Source organism: Nicotiana sylvestris, chromosome 2, assembly GCF_000393655.2.
Source record: "Nicotiana sylvestris chromosome 2, ASM39365v2, whole genome shotgun sequence".
Lineage (NCBI taxonomy): Eukaryota > Viridiplantae > Streptophyta > Magnoliopsida > Solanales > Solanaceae > Nicotiana > Nicotiana sylvestris.
Genome location: NC_091058.1, coordinates 132,120,021 through 132,136,695, shown reverse-complemented (window position 1 = coordinate 132,136,695; position 16,675 = coordinate 132,120,021). Strand labels below are relative to the sequence as shown.

At 35.1% G+C, this 16,675-nt stretch overlaps 3 protein-coding genes across 3 annotated transcripts; all 3 read right to left on the bottom strand.

Annotated features, from left to right (window-relative positions):
• Positions 1-260: 260 nt before the first annotated feature.
• LOC104220787 (uncharacterized) lies at positions 261-701 on the bottom strand. The gene has a single exon (XM_009771718.1). The coding sequence runs from the start codon at positions 699-701 to the stop codon at positions 261-263; it is 441 nt and encodes a 146-aa protein (XP_009770020.1).
• Positions 702-2,422: 1,721 nt separating this feature from the next.
• LOC104220785 (protein CHLORORESPIRATORY REDUCTION 7, chloroplastic) lies at positions 2,423-3,838 on the bottom strand. The gene is made up of 3 exons (XM_009771716.2): positions 3,655-3,838; positions 3,366-3,499; positions 2,423-2,817 (listed from the first exon to the last, which is right to left on the bottom strand). Exons 1-3 carry the CDS (start codon positions 3,695-3,697, stop codon positions 2,533-2,535), a joined length of 462 nt encoding a protein of 153 aa, XP_009770018.1. The 5' UTR covers positions 3,698-3,838; the 3' UTR covers positions 2,423-2,532.
• A 1,205-nt stretch (positions 3,839-5,043) lies between these two features.
• On the bottom strand, positions 5,044-15,045 carry LOC104220786 (probable sugar phosphate/phosphate translocator At3g17430). The gene is made up of 10 exons (XM_009771717.2): positions 14,809-15,045; positions 13,677-13,976; positions 12,483-12,590; positions 11,199-11,230; positions 11,069-11,119; positions 8,599-8,660; positions 8,244-8,505; positions 6,413-6,678; positions 6,206-6,300; positions 5,044-5,467 (listed from the first exon to the last, which is right to left on the bottom strand). The coding sequence occupies exons 2-10, from the start codon at positions 13,761-13,763 to the stop codon at positions 5,297-5,299; spliced, it is 1,134 nt and encodes a 377-aa protein (XP_009770019.1). The 5' UTR covers positions 13,764-13,976; positions 14,809-15,045; the 3' UTR covers positions 5,044-5,296.
• Positions 15,046-16,675: the final 1,630 nt, after the last annotated feature.

Sequence of the window (16,675 nt, the reverse complement as noted above, 5' to 3'; positions counted from 1 at the left end):
CAGTATCATTTGTGTCCATTAGGGTGACCCTTCAAGACCCCTAACACCTCTCTAGCGGCTTCCAAAATGCAATTCGCTGTCGAGGTCTACATATTACATGTGTCCCTACTACTCCTCTAGGCCCCTATTATTTGCAACTTCTCCCCTAATTGTAGGGCGATATCCTTAGTCAAGACTCCCTACTTGATCTTTGGTTGGCCACACGCGACCCTCTTATTCCTCCTCCTCTGAATTTCTAAGTCCATAACAAAGAGGCTATATTAGGTTACTATATTCTCGGTCGGGATAACCTTGCAATCTGAGCATAGACCTCTATTGCACCTTCTGAAGAGAAGATAATCAATGTGGCTCTTGGACACCATATTATGGAAGGTGACCAAATGCTCCTCCCTTTTGTGAAAACATGAGTTAGCTATAACTAAATCAAAAGCACTAGCAAAATCCAAAAGCAAAGTACCTCCTTCACTTCTATATCCAAAATTGAAGTCATCATGCACTTCGTCGTAACCGCTAGCAGACGCCCCAATAACGCCATTAAAATCTACACCTATGAACAGCTTGTCGGAGTGTGGGACACCTTGCAAAACCTCGTCCAAATCCTTCCATAAGTGTCTTTTAACCTCTTCGCCCAAGTCCGCAAGAGGTATATAAGCACTAATAACATGAATATGTTGCCCTCCAACGACTAGCTTAATAGCCATCAACCTACCATTCAAGCGTCTCACATTTATCACTAGCTCTCTGAGTTCCCTATCAACCAAAATACCTACCTCGTTCCTACACTTTACACCTCCTGAGTACCATAGTTTAAACTCATCTGCATCTCGAGCCTTAGTACCCACCCATCTAGTCTCCTGGACAAAGGCTATATAAATTTCCTCTTCAGGAGAATCTTAGCTAACTCATTAGATTTCTCTGTCAATGTCCTTATGTTTTAGGACCCGATTCTCAACTTAAGAGTACCTTTACCCCCTTCAGCCCTACCCGCCCCACCCGAGAACATGAAGAAAAAGTAAAATTTGAATCCGGCCTACTATTTTTAAACATTGATTTATGTACAAGAGTTCGTAATGCGAATTCGACTCTGATTTTTGTTTTTGTTTTCATCATTAAGAATGATTAATAGAAATCAGACTTTAAAGAATAGAAAACACACTTTTGAAATTTTTTATTTAAAAATATCATAATGTTTGTTTGATTATAAAATTTATCATTAAGGATAAAATAAAATTTTAAATTATTTCAAATCTAGAAATAATTTTTTGAAATAGGCTAAAAAAGTAATGGTCACATGAATTGAAACAAAATAATTACCTTGGTTTAAGGTGAAAAAGACCCCTCCCTAGCCAACCTTTCTGCTTTTTTTTTACTTTGGCTAAAAGACATCAAACTAAATCAACAAATTGTATATTTATATCTCATTTCCAACCTAATTAAGTTTAACTTTATAAATTTTCTATATGCTTTTGTTCTAATGAAAATTAATCTATTTTAATGTACTAAATATTTATTTTTTCAAAGCACAAATGAAAAACAAATACCACTATCTTTTAAGGAATTTTTCTCTTACAAACAAGGGCGGAGGCAGCCCTTCGGCTGCGGGTTCGGCCGAACCAACTAAATTTAGTCCAAATTTTATATTTGTCTTTAAAAAATCATTGAATATGTAAAAATTCTTAAGTTAGAACCTAGTAACTTTAAAAAACTAAAATTCTGAACTCACAAGAATCAAATCCTGGCTCCGCCTCTCCTTACAAAGTGGACGTTATTGAACCTAGTAAGATAATTAGCATACATTAAGTTGACTTTTACATAAGATATCCCATTAAGAATTGGTTCTTGTCGCAGAGCTGGGTCTGAAGCGAGGATGTATGTATATATATATATACACACACTTAAACTTATAGGGGTCGTTTGGTAGAGTGTATAAAATAGTAGTGAATAAAGTGTATTAGTAATGCGGGTATTAGTAATGTGAGTATTAGTTATGCTAGATTATTTCTTTGTTTGGTGTAGTGTATTAAAAATGATATGCATTGTATAATTTTTTTTATAAATTATTTGTTTACAAAACTGCCCTTCACATTCTTTAGATTTGAGGGACTTCAAGGGTAATTTTATCTTTAACCATGCTTATGCGTGTATTAATAGTCTTGGTATTGCTAATTTCATAGTTTGCTATATATGTATTATTTTACATAGGATAGTATCAAATAGGGTGTATATAATTAATACATAAATTGAAAAAGTGTATCAAATAAAGAATTAACAGTACTAAAGCTAATACATCCTACCAGACGATCCCATATAGTTCAATTCGAAAGTAGTGAGTATACCTAATCTACTATCCACAACGTACGTCCGTCCAGGAATATAAGCACTAGAACAGATGATGATGACTAAATTATTACTATAGATAGAATGAGACGAAAGAATTAGTAATATGTTTTAATAGATAGAAACAACTAATTACATTCTAATCCGACAAGTAATGACAAGAAGCAGCAAGTAGCTTAGGCTTGATTTTAGTCACTATTCCATGTCTTGTTGCAAACGAACTTCGTACCACTGAATGGAACCCACATCTCCATCAATTTCAAGCTCACAAACAGATTTTACTAGGTATTGAACTGCATCATCAATTTCTTCAAATCTAGCAAGATCCTTTGGTAACTCATTGCCTGGCCAATTTTCTAGCCACCCTTTTAACCTCTCCCTTAATTCTTCCTCACTTACGAACTCCTCGGACTTACCAGGTTCCATTAGCACATAAGTCTCTGTCTGTATGTTTGCTCTTCTCCTTCTTGTAGCCAATGTCTGAATTAGTTTAGACACAAAAACAGTAGAATTTTCAGTTTTGGAATTATAATTCAAACTGAATACTCCCTCCTGTCCATGTTACTTGTCCTGCCAAACTAAATTTGTTCCGAAATATTTGATGTTTTAGAACAACAAGAAGTGCTTGTTTTTTTGTTGTCGGTGTGTGTGTGTTAATTCACCCTTATTCCTCGATCATAAAGTGTTAATTAAGTGATACGTTTAAAAAAGAAGATAAAGGGTGGTTTAGACAAAAATTATTATAACTAAGTCAATCAAATATCTTTCTTAAGAGTCATGCAAAAATCTTAAAAGTCAGATAATATGAACGACCGGATGTATGTTCTAAAAATAAATTCTTGTGTGAAAAAAAGTACTAAACGTCTTCCTTAAGAACCGTGCAAAGTTCATAAAAGTAGATAATATGGACCAGAGAGGTATGTACTAAATATAAACTCTTGTGAGGAATTAGAAATTAAACAAGTTGCACTGATGTATGTACCAAGTTCTCTAATCGATTTCTAATACAACGAGGAAGACAAAGATACCTTTGTTGCATTGAGGTGAATGCTTCGAAAAGTTACACTGTGGAAAAATAAGGAATTAAACGGCTGAAAAAAAGGTTGCTGCCACCTTCTATGTAAAAATGGAAGCTGATTTTGGAGTCTCGTTGTCTCAATCCCTGCCATAAAAGGAATTAAAGCAATCAAAACATTTTGTGTTTCACCATCAATAACGCAGAAAAGAGGTGATGTGCCACTGTGTAGCTACGTATAAACAGGAAGAGGAATGAGACCGAACCCAAAGAAAGTGCTAGGTTTCGAGTGGGGTACGTACCAATACAATTGTGCGTTTTATTGCGCCACAATTGTGTCTCCATTGGAAAAGAAGCTTCTGCTTTTTCTACCGCAGTGAGTTGCAGCTATAATGTATAATAGACAAATTAAACAACATGAGTAGTTAAGCACATATCAAAAATAGTTGCATTTCTTAGATTTTGGTGATGAGTATGGTGGTGGATAAGATGATAGTTTTCAGCCTCATCTATATTCATACTGTTCTGTATTTTCCCAACCAGTGTAGTGTACAGGCTTGGGAAATTTTGGGCCTAGCATTACTCCAGGAATATAGCCCACAAACATTTGAAGCTAGAACTGGGCAGTGAAGTATACAGAAAAAAATCGAGTTGACGCTGACAAAAAAAGATTATTTGAAGTTGAAGTCAAAAAGAGTTATGAAAGTTGTAATTATATTTGGACAGTTATATTATTTTCTGAAAAGAAATTTTGCAACAACAACAACTATAACAAACCCAGTATAAGATCACACACGAGTGTGATCTGGGAAGGGTAGTGTGTGTGAAGACCTTACCCTTACCTTGAGAAGTTAGAGAGTCTATTTCCGATAGCCCCTCGGCTCAAGATAAAAAGGAAGTCCGCAAAAGTTGAAATTTGTAAATGGAACTTGGGAAAAAAGTTGTTTGAAGTTGAAATACGCTCCAAATCACTAGTTCAATTTGACATAATTATGTCAACGTGAAGTTCAAATTCTTTCCCAAAATTTGCAAACAAACCTCAACTTGTAAATGAAGTAATGATTGTTTATTTGCAAGTAAAGTTGTTGAAAAAACGAGCTCTAAATCTGCTGATGAAAAATTTCACCGTCCACATTGTTCTTTTGTGATGACGGTTAACTTTCAAGGACACTTACAATAAAAAAGCAAAAACAGAATATTTGGGTCAGATTTAATTCGGTTGGGTTGTTTAAAATTTAGTTACAGTCAAATTCAATTCGGAATAATCAGATATTGACATATTGTAACAAAAATTGGTTCTATTCAACTCAACTAGTGCCACGGGGAGTGCGAAGGAACACCGAGCTAGAGAACGACAGGGTATTGCATTTATGGACAGGCATGACCAATACGAGCGAACTAAAATGAAAGGGAAAATCAAACTGAAAATTGTTTTTTTAAGCAACAATAGAGACAGAAAAGAAAAAGTAGAACACGAATTAGTAGAAATTTAGGATATAGAACAAAATAATTACTCTACTAAAATTCAAAACGAAGACAAGAGGCCTTTTCTCAAACCAGCCACTTAGTGGCTGTCTTCTATGACAGTAACAATTTTGGGTGAACGATGATATTTATCTCTAATGACAGAACATATTTTCAGCCGGCACACTTTCGAAATCAAGATTGCCAAGGCACGACGAAATTGCATGTATGATGATAATATGCATATGTGAGTGCTATGTAATAAAAGAATAATAGTTCTTGAATGTCAATAGCCCTAAAATATTACAACACATGACCTTATAGGGGTTGATAGCACTAGGCATTTTGCAAGGAAATGCAACTCTTAGCAAAATGGTGGAGGCTGTATACACAAGACCTGCTCTCTTCAATCTTGCTTGATCTATAACTCTAGCAACTGAAACTGCACCAAAAATTGACATTTCGAGGAACTAATAGTGCTTACGTTGAGAGGTTACTTCGCCCGAGATGAGAGATCCTTGTTGATGGTATGAATGGAGCTTCCTCATCCACTGTTGAATCTGAAGAACCGTTGTTTGTACTTCTTCCCCCAAGAATAGTATTATCATCTGGCAAGTGCAGATCAGATGACTTCTTCTCCATCTTAAGCTCCTGTAAAAGGCAAAATGCAGGCAAGGTGAACTTTTAACTGAGTTAACTATACGACAACCATCCAAGGAAAATCATATGAAAGACGAATCTTTCATGATTTACAAAGACACTAACCTTCACGGACAATTAAGCAATCATGTGTCTCTTTCTTTTTACCTGCACTCACCTCGACTATTCCACTGGTCCATCAAGCCTTAGGCAGATTTGAAGAATCAACTAATGTTTTTGTCTATACATGGAATTTAAACACTGGTCTCTGATGGTTTTCACCCATTGAACGCTAGAGCACACTTAGATGCATGTGACTTAATAAGATATATTCCTTTTCAGTTTTATTTTTTGACTATGACGAGCACAAAGCAAATTAGATTACTTATAATAGTACGGGAAACAGAAATTGGATAGGCAGAAGATGTAAAATATGCTTATTCATTGCTTGCATTAAGTGTTTATAAGAATCTTTTGCTTATGAAAATTAAAATGTAGCTTTTCTCTAAGCAAACTCTATAGCTTAACCTTAAACATATTATTATGATAATTGTTTTGTATTTTGAATTTGATGATTATAACAAGAACACCAGCCCTCCAAGAAACAAAAAGAAGCATGCAAATACACTTATGTTCCTCTTGGGAAATTTGGAAACACCCGGTAAAACAATGAACAAAAAAGTTGTAATATAAAAACTGAAAAAGAAGCAATAGTCTGGAAGTCATTCTTGAGACTTCACGAAATCTGACCTTAGCTGTTCGGTCTATAATACTATCTACAGGAAGCTGGGATGCTCGAACGTCCTTGATTTTCAAGTAGTTATACATCACGACACCACATAATGCTAAAACAAAAACAAAAAAAAATCATCAATATGCCATTCTTTTCCTTTTAATAAGTATCAATATGTTGTTTCTTAGCATAAAGTTCCCACAAATAAGGAATATTAAGCTTACCTACTGCATAGCCTGTAATGTTAAGTGTGGTTATCGTCGACTCCGGAAAAAGTAAAGTTGAAAGCGCAATTAATATCCAATCCTTCAGCACACCAGCCACTCGGATGGTTACAGCACCAGTTCTACCAATCACCAAGAAAATTGAGAAATTCAAAGCAAGTGCACATAGTGCATTTGAAAAGAAAATCCAAAAATTGAATTGAATCTGTGAGACTTCCATTTCAGGCTTCTCCAGAAGATACCATGGGACGAAAAGAAAGATGAAGCTGTGCATATTAAAACAAAAATTGATAAGTACCTCAAGAAACAGGAAAATATCACATACATGAGACTCTACACAACAGAAGAATGACATTTAATTTACAAAAATTACTCTCAACCATGCACACAGAGAGAGAGTTTGCCTTTGAAGCCAGTAGTTTATAGAAGCTACACCTCACTTTGGAGAAAATGTAAGCAAATATGTAAAACAGTCATTGCATCCTGCATGTCAGAGGATATAGACATGCATACCCCTTCTATATCTATGTACCAAGAAACCATTCATACAATTGCTAACATGATTTTCCACAAAAGAACTAGCAAGTATATACCCATATTGTCATCAACTGCACATTTTTTGATTTCATCAAAGCCAAGACATAGGCATGGCTTGCAGGAAAGATATATACACAGGACTACATCTTAACCGGAAATTTAAAGATAACATCTCTTGTTTCTTAGAAGTATACTAAACAAGCAACAGTATAAGAAAAATAACCTTATTGTAATTTGCAAGCCTATCCATCACAAAGGATGAGTTCTAAAGTAAATACAGCAACTGGAAACCATATCCTTTTAAAATAAATCAAGAGAATATTAGCTGCAATATTTCATCATAAAATATGTCCTTTATGTACAATCCCATGTTAGATAATGCAAATACAAAAGCAGAATAGTAAAGTTAGGAGGACTACAATGTAGAGTGACATGGTCTCCCAGAAGCAGCATGCACACATGCTGTTAGGACCAGAGACATATGTGGATTTTAACTTTTACCTCGTTTAGAACAGGTGTTCGTGAACACGTAAATGTACTTTGTCAACACAGCAGCAAAGTTAATCATAAAATACTTCAACTTTCTATACACCGTGTACTACCAACCGTAATGGAAGACCTTTCAACTTTAGCTACAACTGTTTATGCAATTCGTGACAAATGAATAATCCAATACAACTTTGAAGTTTCAACATCTTCTGTATATCTGATCTTATTGAAGACCTAAAAAATAAGTAATACTCCCTCCTTCTCATTTTACGTGAACCTATTTGACTGGACAAGAGGTTTAAGAAAGAAAGAAAGACTTTTCACAACTTGTAGCAACATGCCATCAATTCGTGTGGCTATTAAATCATGTCATTAAGGATAAAATGGAAAGTTAAAGTTAAATTGTTTCCAAACATCGAAACATGTCATTCTTTTTGGAATAGACTAAAAAGAAAATAGTGCCACATAAAATGGAATAGAGGGAGTAATGTATAGAAGTACCCCTTCTCTAACACCTAAAGCTTATATAGATAATGTGATACACACATTTCAACAGATTTTAGGTGCAGTAAGATGATATTAATGTATCAGGAGTTACTGTAGTCAGAAGTAATCAAAAGGAAAAGTTGCTCTTAACTCCTCCTATCCTTCCCCCCCCCCCTATTCCTAGGGTGTGGTGAGCAAGGGTAAGGCTTGGAATCACTGACAGCAAAATTCTAATTGGAATCATATAGACCTGAACAAAAACACCAGTTTGACCAAATGAGAACAGATAAGTCAACCTTACAAGACTAAAGAAAAATACCTGCATGGAGCTATGTAATATAAACTGGTGATAGGATTGAGAGTTAATCCCTTCTTCTGAAGAAGAACTTGAGTTAACACCAGCCTAAGAGCCTCAGCAAATATCCCAGTCACCTGGTAAACTGTACCCACTATGTTGAAGTGAATTTCCCCATAGGAGGATATTACAACACCAACACTGACCAACAACATGTTCAAGAATACATCGCATCTTAGTTTGTCGGTTCCACAAATAACAGCCATGACAAAGGTGGCCACCGGCACTGTCATTTCAATATAGAAAAAGCTACAGCCATTCAGTAGATTCCCAAGCACAGGAATTCACAACTAGAAAAGAGTGAAGTATATGGACATACTCAGAGCTTTGAGCATCTGGATGAAGGCCACAGAAATGAATAGATAAGCAGTGTTGCCAAACCTGCAAGCACAACATATGCTTTTTTCAGAGACAAAAAATTTGGACATCATAGCCTCAACTCACTAGCTATGACAGAAACCGTATGCAACTAAAATTCTCCATGAGAAATTAAGAACCTAGCAGTGTTGTCAAAGGCTCATTTAAAGCGCGCTTAAGCCTTGAAGCTCAGAAAAGCTCGAGGAGGGCGCTTCACCTTGCTTAACCTGCGCTTTAGTGTAGGCAAGGCACTTAAGCGGGCACACTCATTGCCCATGAGTTCTATCTTGAATAGAGTGGTACTAAACAACAAATATAATCGGCAAATAAGTGTATTAGTTGTTACGGAAAACGTTATGAACGAATATGTTACTTTTTTCTTAAACTAAATGTATATTTTTATTTTTTTTCCTTCGTTACGCCTTTCTTGCTAAAGCCCACACTTAAATTGTGCTTTTTAGAGCTTTTCGCCTTTGACAACAGTGGAACCTAGGAGTGGGAGGAACAAGGAGACAAGAAGTGAAAAATCAATTACACTGCCATGCCAAAGAACAATAGACTGCAACTGGACACAATGCCTCTTTTTTCTTTTCCTCTTTTTTCGGGGAGCAGGGTACAATTGGTATGGAAAGTGATTTGTGGGGCGGGTTAATAATTCTCATTGTGGTGTGAGGTGGGTACAATGCCAAGCAGGGAGAATGCATACAACCCTTCCAATTGCCATCTCTACGAAGAACATAATGATCCACACATGGAGGAGTCCATTTTTATTATTATCATCCTGATTTCTGGCCTAAGTATACTTTCTCCTTTACTAAAGTACAGATACAAGTAGTGTCCAACAAAGGACCAGGAAAAGCTAAAGAATCTGTCCACCAACATAAACAAGTAAAAAGGTGTAGGATAACTCTAAAGTCTGAAAATCGACTATCACTCACTATTCACATTAACCTGAAATATGAAATGCCAACATTTCTGAAAATAGTTTTAAAAAAGAGCTAAAAGGATACCAAAAAAACAAGGACTTCTCTGTCATCAGCAAAAGAGAAAATTAAACAATAACAAGTGGGAGTAGATCCATTACATTTGTATTGATAACAATTGAGCAGATTCAGTCCTTTTCTATTTATATAACTGTGAATTATTATTAATGAAAGCATCCAGGAGAAAGCCAGTAGACTGCAAGTCTCATATTTACTTCTAGCTCATGCTCGGTAGGTAAAGCAGCTTATCAACTTCAAGTCAAACATTCAAAATCTCACTACTTTTAATGTAGAACATTTTCTCTTGCATGTGCCCATTGTTCTTGTTTTGTGGGAAATATGAAATGGGAGCTCAATCATTGTCTAAGGGGTCGTTTGGTAGGGTGCATAAGAATAATGCTGAATAGGATGTATTAGTAATGTTCGTATTAGTTATGCTTGCATTAGTTATGCTGGTATTAGTTACGCTGACATATTTCTTATCCATTGTTTGGTTTGATGTATTAAAGCATTGCACAGTTTCTAAAAGAATTGTTTGTTTACAAAAATGCCCTCAAAACTAGTCCACACTCTTAACTTTTTAAAAGAAACATATGTTTGAGAAATGTTATTATATGAAAAAGTTTTAAAAAAAAATATTTTATTTGTCTACCTATATTGTAAAATAAAATTAAATATTTATTTATAAAAAAGGAAATATGCTAATTATTTATTTATTTACTAGGGATATAATTTTATTTCTCACTATTTGGATTATTTTGAACTTGCATTAATATATTAACTAGCATATTTTAATCAAGCATAAATTTTGAAGGACAATTTTGTCTTTAACTAAGCTAATGCATGCATTAAAACCCATTGCATTGCTAATACCATTGTTTTCTATGCATTAGTTATGCATAGGATAATACCAAATAGGATGTATAACTAATGCTTGCATAACTAATGCATAGGTTCAAAATGTCTACCAAACAATGTATTATTAATACACAAAGCTAATGCATGCATTAGCTTATCTAATGCATCCTACCAAACGACCCCTAAAGGTAATGAAACGTCAATTTCAGGTTTGATAAGACAATGAGAGAAACTGATCAGCCATGTAGAGGATGGACCTGCAGATATGAAAGCTTTCATACTTGAGGGAAATCTTCAATTAATTCAGATTCTTTTAGACCTCCGTTTCCACCCAACCAACCCAAGGTAAAATAATGCTTCATCTCCGTATGGAAGATCAATGGCCAACAGTGTCAAACATTATGACAGAACACTGTTAGCTAGTACATTGTATTAAGCTCTAGATCAATATGCAGAAAAAATATAAAGGAGTACGTCTAACAGGCTCCAATTTCAAAAGAATAAGTACCAACAAGTCACAAAGGATCATGAATGACAGAATCCATTAAAGAAACTAATAAATATTCTTGCTCCTCGAAGTAGAGAGCTCACCAAAGACTTGCAGCGAAGAATGCGCTGATTGGAATAACGCACGTTGCATATCTGCAAATTCAGTAATAAATGGAGAATGAGAATAAAGATAAGTTTCAAAGGGAAAGCAGTTCAAATCTGCAATTCTCACATTTCAAGAGTCATCTTGACAGGTGATACAACCTGCAAAAGATAATCAGGAATTAAGAGGGAAAGCTAGGTGACCCGTAATACGAGAATCAAAGCACTAAGATCAGGCATGGTAAATTAAATTTCCAATATAGACAAAGTAAAAACAAAACCAAATTCAGAAGCTAAAGATGACCAAACGCCCATAAAACCTTTTACACAAACAGAGACTTAACAAGTTCTCCAAGGAAGTTCATTTGCATGGCCACAACCACTCTCCTCAGTCCCCAGGGAAGTGGAAAAAGTGCAAAAAAATTTCACCAGCACAGTACATTTCTCAATTGGCAAGTTTTCGCACAAAGATTGATCAACAACAATATTAAAGAACCCAAGGAATTGTGATAAAGGGTGAGTCTCAAAATAAACGAATAAGCTCTCATATGAATCGAACATTTTAAATTAACATACAACACTAAACTCTAATTACATATGAGGTGCTTAATTTTGTTTGCTAAAAACTAACATGTATAAGAGTTAGAATTACAAGACTGCTAAAGCAGAGTAAAAGAATTGCTAGGCCATAGACATACCTTTCCCTTCCAGATCCCTAAAAATATTTCAATGGAAAACCCTTTTTCTACTAGTCAAAGTACTGTAACAAGCTGCCGATGAAAATTCAGAACCTTCTAATCAGAAAGTACTAGGCAAGGCACTTCTATCCTTGCAAGACAATGCAAACGCCTTAAAGAGATAGGTGGAATGCTTAACCTTGATCGTCGATCTGATAACTGCTCGACACAAATATCAGTCGTTGAAAGACAAGAAGCAGTTGAAGAAGAAGTGAAAAAAATAAGAGCAAGGGGGGAGAGAATTTTGTGCTGCTATGGGTGAAGTTTGATTGGACAAGATAGATTTATCGTTGAATGGGAAACCAATGAATAAACTGAACTCAGGCAGCACAATCGTCATGGTGCATTTACATACACAATAATATCGACAACAACAAATAGGAACAAAATAAGTATGTGACAAAATCTGAAGAAAATCCTGGGCCTTTTAACACATACATCATCTCAATCTCGTATAACACTAAAACCTACAGAAAGCAACCTGTTTGAAATGTAATGCATAACTATCTCAGAAAAGCAAACAGTTCTACACTAATGTCATCAATAACTAGAGTAGCCAGAAGCCATTATCCAGAAGAGCAGAGATGACAAAAAGTACAAGAAAAATGTCACTGTAATCAGTAATTCATAATTTTTTCTCAAAGAAAGAAAAATTCAGTAATTCGTAATTGGCATACCTTGAACACACGGATAAGAATGAAAGCTACTAAGCCTGAAAAGCCCATATGTATCATGGTAAGAGTAATTGGAAATGGGAAATTGAAATATTTTGGTGAAAGTACCCACTGCAAAAGACATAAAACAAAAGACAAAAGAAGAATCATGAGGTCGTACTGAATATATTGGAAAGTAAATAAATCTACACCTACGTCATTGAGTAATTGTATCGAACAGAAACTTCTCCCTAAACTTATGATGCACAAATACAGACTGACAAAAACAGAACACACACACACGGCCCCCCACCCCCCCACCCCCAAAAAAAAAAAAAAACCAATGCCACGCTACGGTGGTGTAGTAAAAGGGAAGACACATACAAGTCAGTCATTGTGATGCGTTTTGAACAAATGAAGTTTATAAGAAGTGCCCTGCTGTGTGCTCACTCCCTTAATGCATGATGTTGGAAAAGTCAAGACAATGTTATGCAGCAAGGGCGCAGTGGAGCAAGAAAGTGGTATTCTTGAACACGTTCCTTATTCTAGAGGATCAATATAGCTTCATAATTTATACTTCACACACAAGCATTAAATACTAACAGTTAAAAGAAGAATTGTGTATCTATTATTGCCAAATGGGGCCAAATCTAGATCAACACTACTTCGGGTCCACATCATTGGATTCATATCTCCCTCATCATTTGTTTATTTCTTCCTGATTACCTAAACGCCTCATGTCTGCACTGACAGCGGTCTCAAAATATTTCCCAAATGAAAAACATTGGTTCTCTCATAAAGAATTGTTCTACCCTTCATGTTGTTTGGTTTAATTGGATGGGAAGTAAAGAAACCTGTGTCCCTTCTCTGTTCAGTTTTGAATGGATATAAAAGTTGATTTTGGATTAGCAGCAAATATTTTGCATGTTTTACTCTCTTACTTTTTTTTGGTTGCTAATCAAATAATGTAAGTGATCCATTACATGTCCCTACTAAGTTTTCCTTGGAATCTAGTGGTAATAAATGACAGCAGCTTGTCAATTTGGTGTATGCTCTCAGAGGTTGCCCGAATCACAGTTTAAATATAACGCTTTTGTGTTTCTACCATCGATCAATTGCACTTAAGTTATAGCTGTAAACAGATTCCAACTGACAGAATAATCCATGGGTCCAATGAAGTCGAAGACAATCATGAAATACTTGGAAAAAGGTGCATACCTTGTTATACAAAATAACTCCTGATGAAAGCAAAATATAGACAAGGAGAAAAAAATAAGTCAATAAAAGTTGTTTGCTGATCATCATTGTAAGTCACTTGGCAGTCCAAATGGCCTCGGCCTCTAAAAATTACAAAGAATTTCTCTCCAATAGAAAAATCAATCAACTAGGATCCAGGAGATTTTTGCAGATAGGAGGTGAAAATTCAGTTCAACTGCTGCATTCATTCCTTAATGATGATTTAGGATGCACCAGCCTTGTGTCTATGTATGCCGGTATAGAAACATGGACTGGTAAAACCTGGAAAAGTATGATAAATGTGTCACACGTCAATTTACTAATATCACAAGTAATATTTGTTTCAGCGAAACAATTAAAACAACCTGATAAGTCAAAGCAAGCACTAAAGCAGGTAATTGAATTAGATATACTATTACAAAACATGAATGTAACTGCGCAATAACAATACAATATAAATTTTAAACGACACGGAATTCCTTGAAAAGGCAAAAAACCTTGCCACTAGACACACTGGAAAACCAACTTTAGCAGTCAATTTATAAACAACTATGCACAGTGACTCAACCCATGTTTTGAATAAGCCAATCTGCACCATGCAGTTAAAGGAAAATTCACCAAAGGAATGTGCTATGAAAATTTTTAGCAAACTCACATTTATGCAACTTAACTTTTCCCTAATTATAGAACTAACAGAACTGAACATAATTCTAACAACCTGTAATATCTGGTAACGAAGTAAGCAAGAAATTTGCGTCCAACTCCTCAACAGTCGGATTTTCTCAACGTTGAATCAATGCAGAAACAAAAGCATATAAGCAACTTAAAAAGGTTAAAACAGAAGCAATAAAACTAGAGGAAAAGGAATATATGAACGACAGACAGACAAGACTAAGCATGTCAGCAAGCAACAAATAATAACAATACAAAAAGGAAACAACAAAAATAAGTTGATAATGCAAGGAACAGCAGAACGAAAAGCATAGCAACACTTTATAAAGCTGAAGGAACAAAATGATTAGCAAGTGGAGAAAAATATACATAATATGTTCTCTCTCACACACACACACAAAAAAACACACAGCGAAGGAAAATGAAAACTGAGAATGCTTACCAATAACGGAAACAGAGCTGAAGTCGTGAAAAGGAGTAAGATAGAGATCTGTGGACAGAGAGCGAGATGCCGACAATGCTTCGCCGTTCGATCTGATTTTGGTTGATTAAATGAATCCTTGCAATTGCTTTGCCCTATCTACACGATTACGAATTCCTCCTATTAAACTGTTGCCTAAACTATTACTTAGAACAAAGAGATCCAGCAAAGTTCAGAATGAGTAGTGACCTCAAGAACGAAGAGGATGCACTGGATTAGGAGGAGCTTACAAGCAACTACTAATTGGGTCCTACAAATTATTAATTACTGTAAACACAGGTGTCAGTATAATTTTTTCTGTATTTTTACCTGTCGGTACAATTCAACCTCCAATCATATTGTATTTGTATCTTACTTAATACTAATACTCCCTCCCATTCAAAATAAGTGTCCTCTTAGCCAATTGCATACCCCTTACAATTTATTAACTCCTAAAAAAATAAGTAATTTGACTAAACATATCCCTAATTAAAATTATAAAAAAAAATTATAAGACTCTCGATCATCACATGCCTTGAATGAATTATAAATGCCTAGACCAAACCATAAGTGAGCCAAACTTAAAATATATATATATATATATATATATATATATATATATATATATATATATATATATATATATATATATATGAAATGGCAAAATTTTGAATGACGGTCAAATTTGGAATAACCAAATATTGAACTTATTTAATGATATCATGAAAAATTGGAGTAATTTGATACACTTTTAGGTGAATAAGTGCAATTCTGAAAAAATAAGGTTAATTCGTTCTTGATTTGGTAGGTGGACACTTATTTTAAGTCAAAACTAAAGGTAAAAATTGTACTGGGGCGCTCTATTTGGTCGCCCCCATTTAACTTATACCTATATTTTTAAAATTATTTAACCTATACCTTAATTTTTACAACTTCTGACGTTTCCTTCTTCCTGTTACCTGTGCGCTCCTTTCTTCCTCCTTTCTTTTCCTCCTCTTCTTCTCGTGATCACCAAGTAAGGACTTCAAAGATATCCTCTCTGGGTATACGAAATCTAGTGAACCATTTTTGTACTGCTTTAAAATGTATTCCTCATCTTCTTCTCGTGATCACCAAGTAAGGACTTCAAAGATATCCTCTCTCGGTATACGAAATCCAGTGAACCATTTTGGTACTGCTTTAAAATGTATAACAAGTTTTGTCTTTGTTTGAAGCCTTGCATCATTTTCATGGATGAAATTGATGCAATTGGTGGGTCGATTTAGTGAGGGAACAAGTGCAGACCGTGAAATTCAGAGAACGCTCATAGAGTTGCTTAATCAGTTGGATGGATTTGATCAGCTTGGAAAGGTCGTTGATCTTAGTTCAGCAAATATAAATAAAAACTTCAGCTCCTAGAATACTGAAGTTCAGCAAATACAAAACAAACTTCAGCCCTGAAGTTCATCACAAACATAACAAAGCTTAAGCTAAAACATGCTGAAGTTCAGCAAAAATATAGAACAAATTTTCAACTAAAACATGCTGAAGTTCAGCAAATAGAGAACAAAACCTTAGCTAGTAGAATGCTTAAGTTCAGCAATTACAAACAAAAACTTCAGCCAACACTAAGTTTATGCGAAAAAGTTCAGCTAAAACATGCTGAAGTTCAGCAAATAGAGAACAAAACTTCAGCTAGTAGAATGCTTAAGTCCAACAATTACAAACAACTTCAGGCCCGTCTACTAGAATGCTGAAGTTTGCGTGATTGCATTTGCTACTTCAGGCCCGTATGCCTCAAGTTTACGCGAAAAGTGGGTACGCTTGTAATTTTTTTTTACAAAGCGAGTATAAATTAAAGCGTGACGCA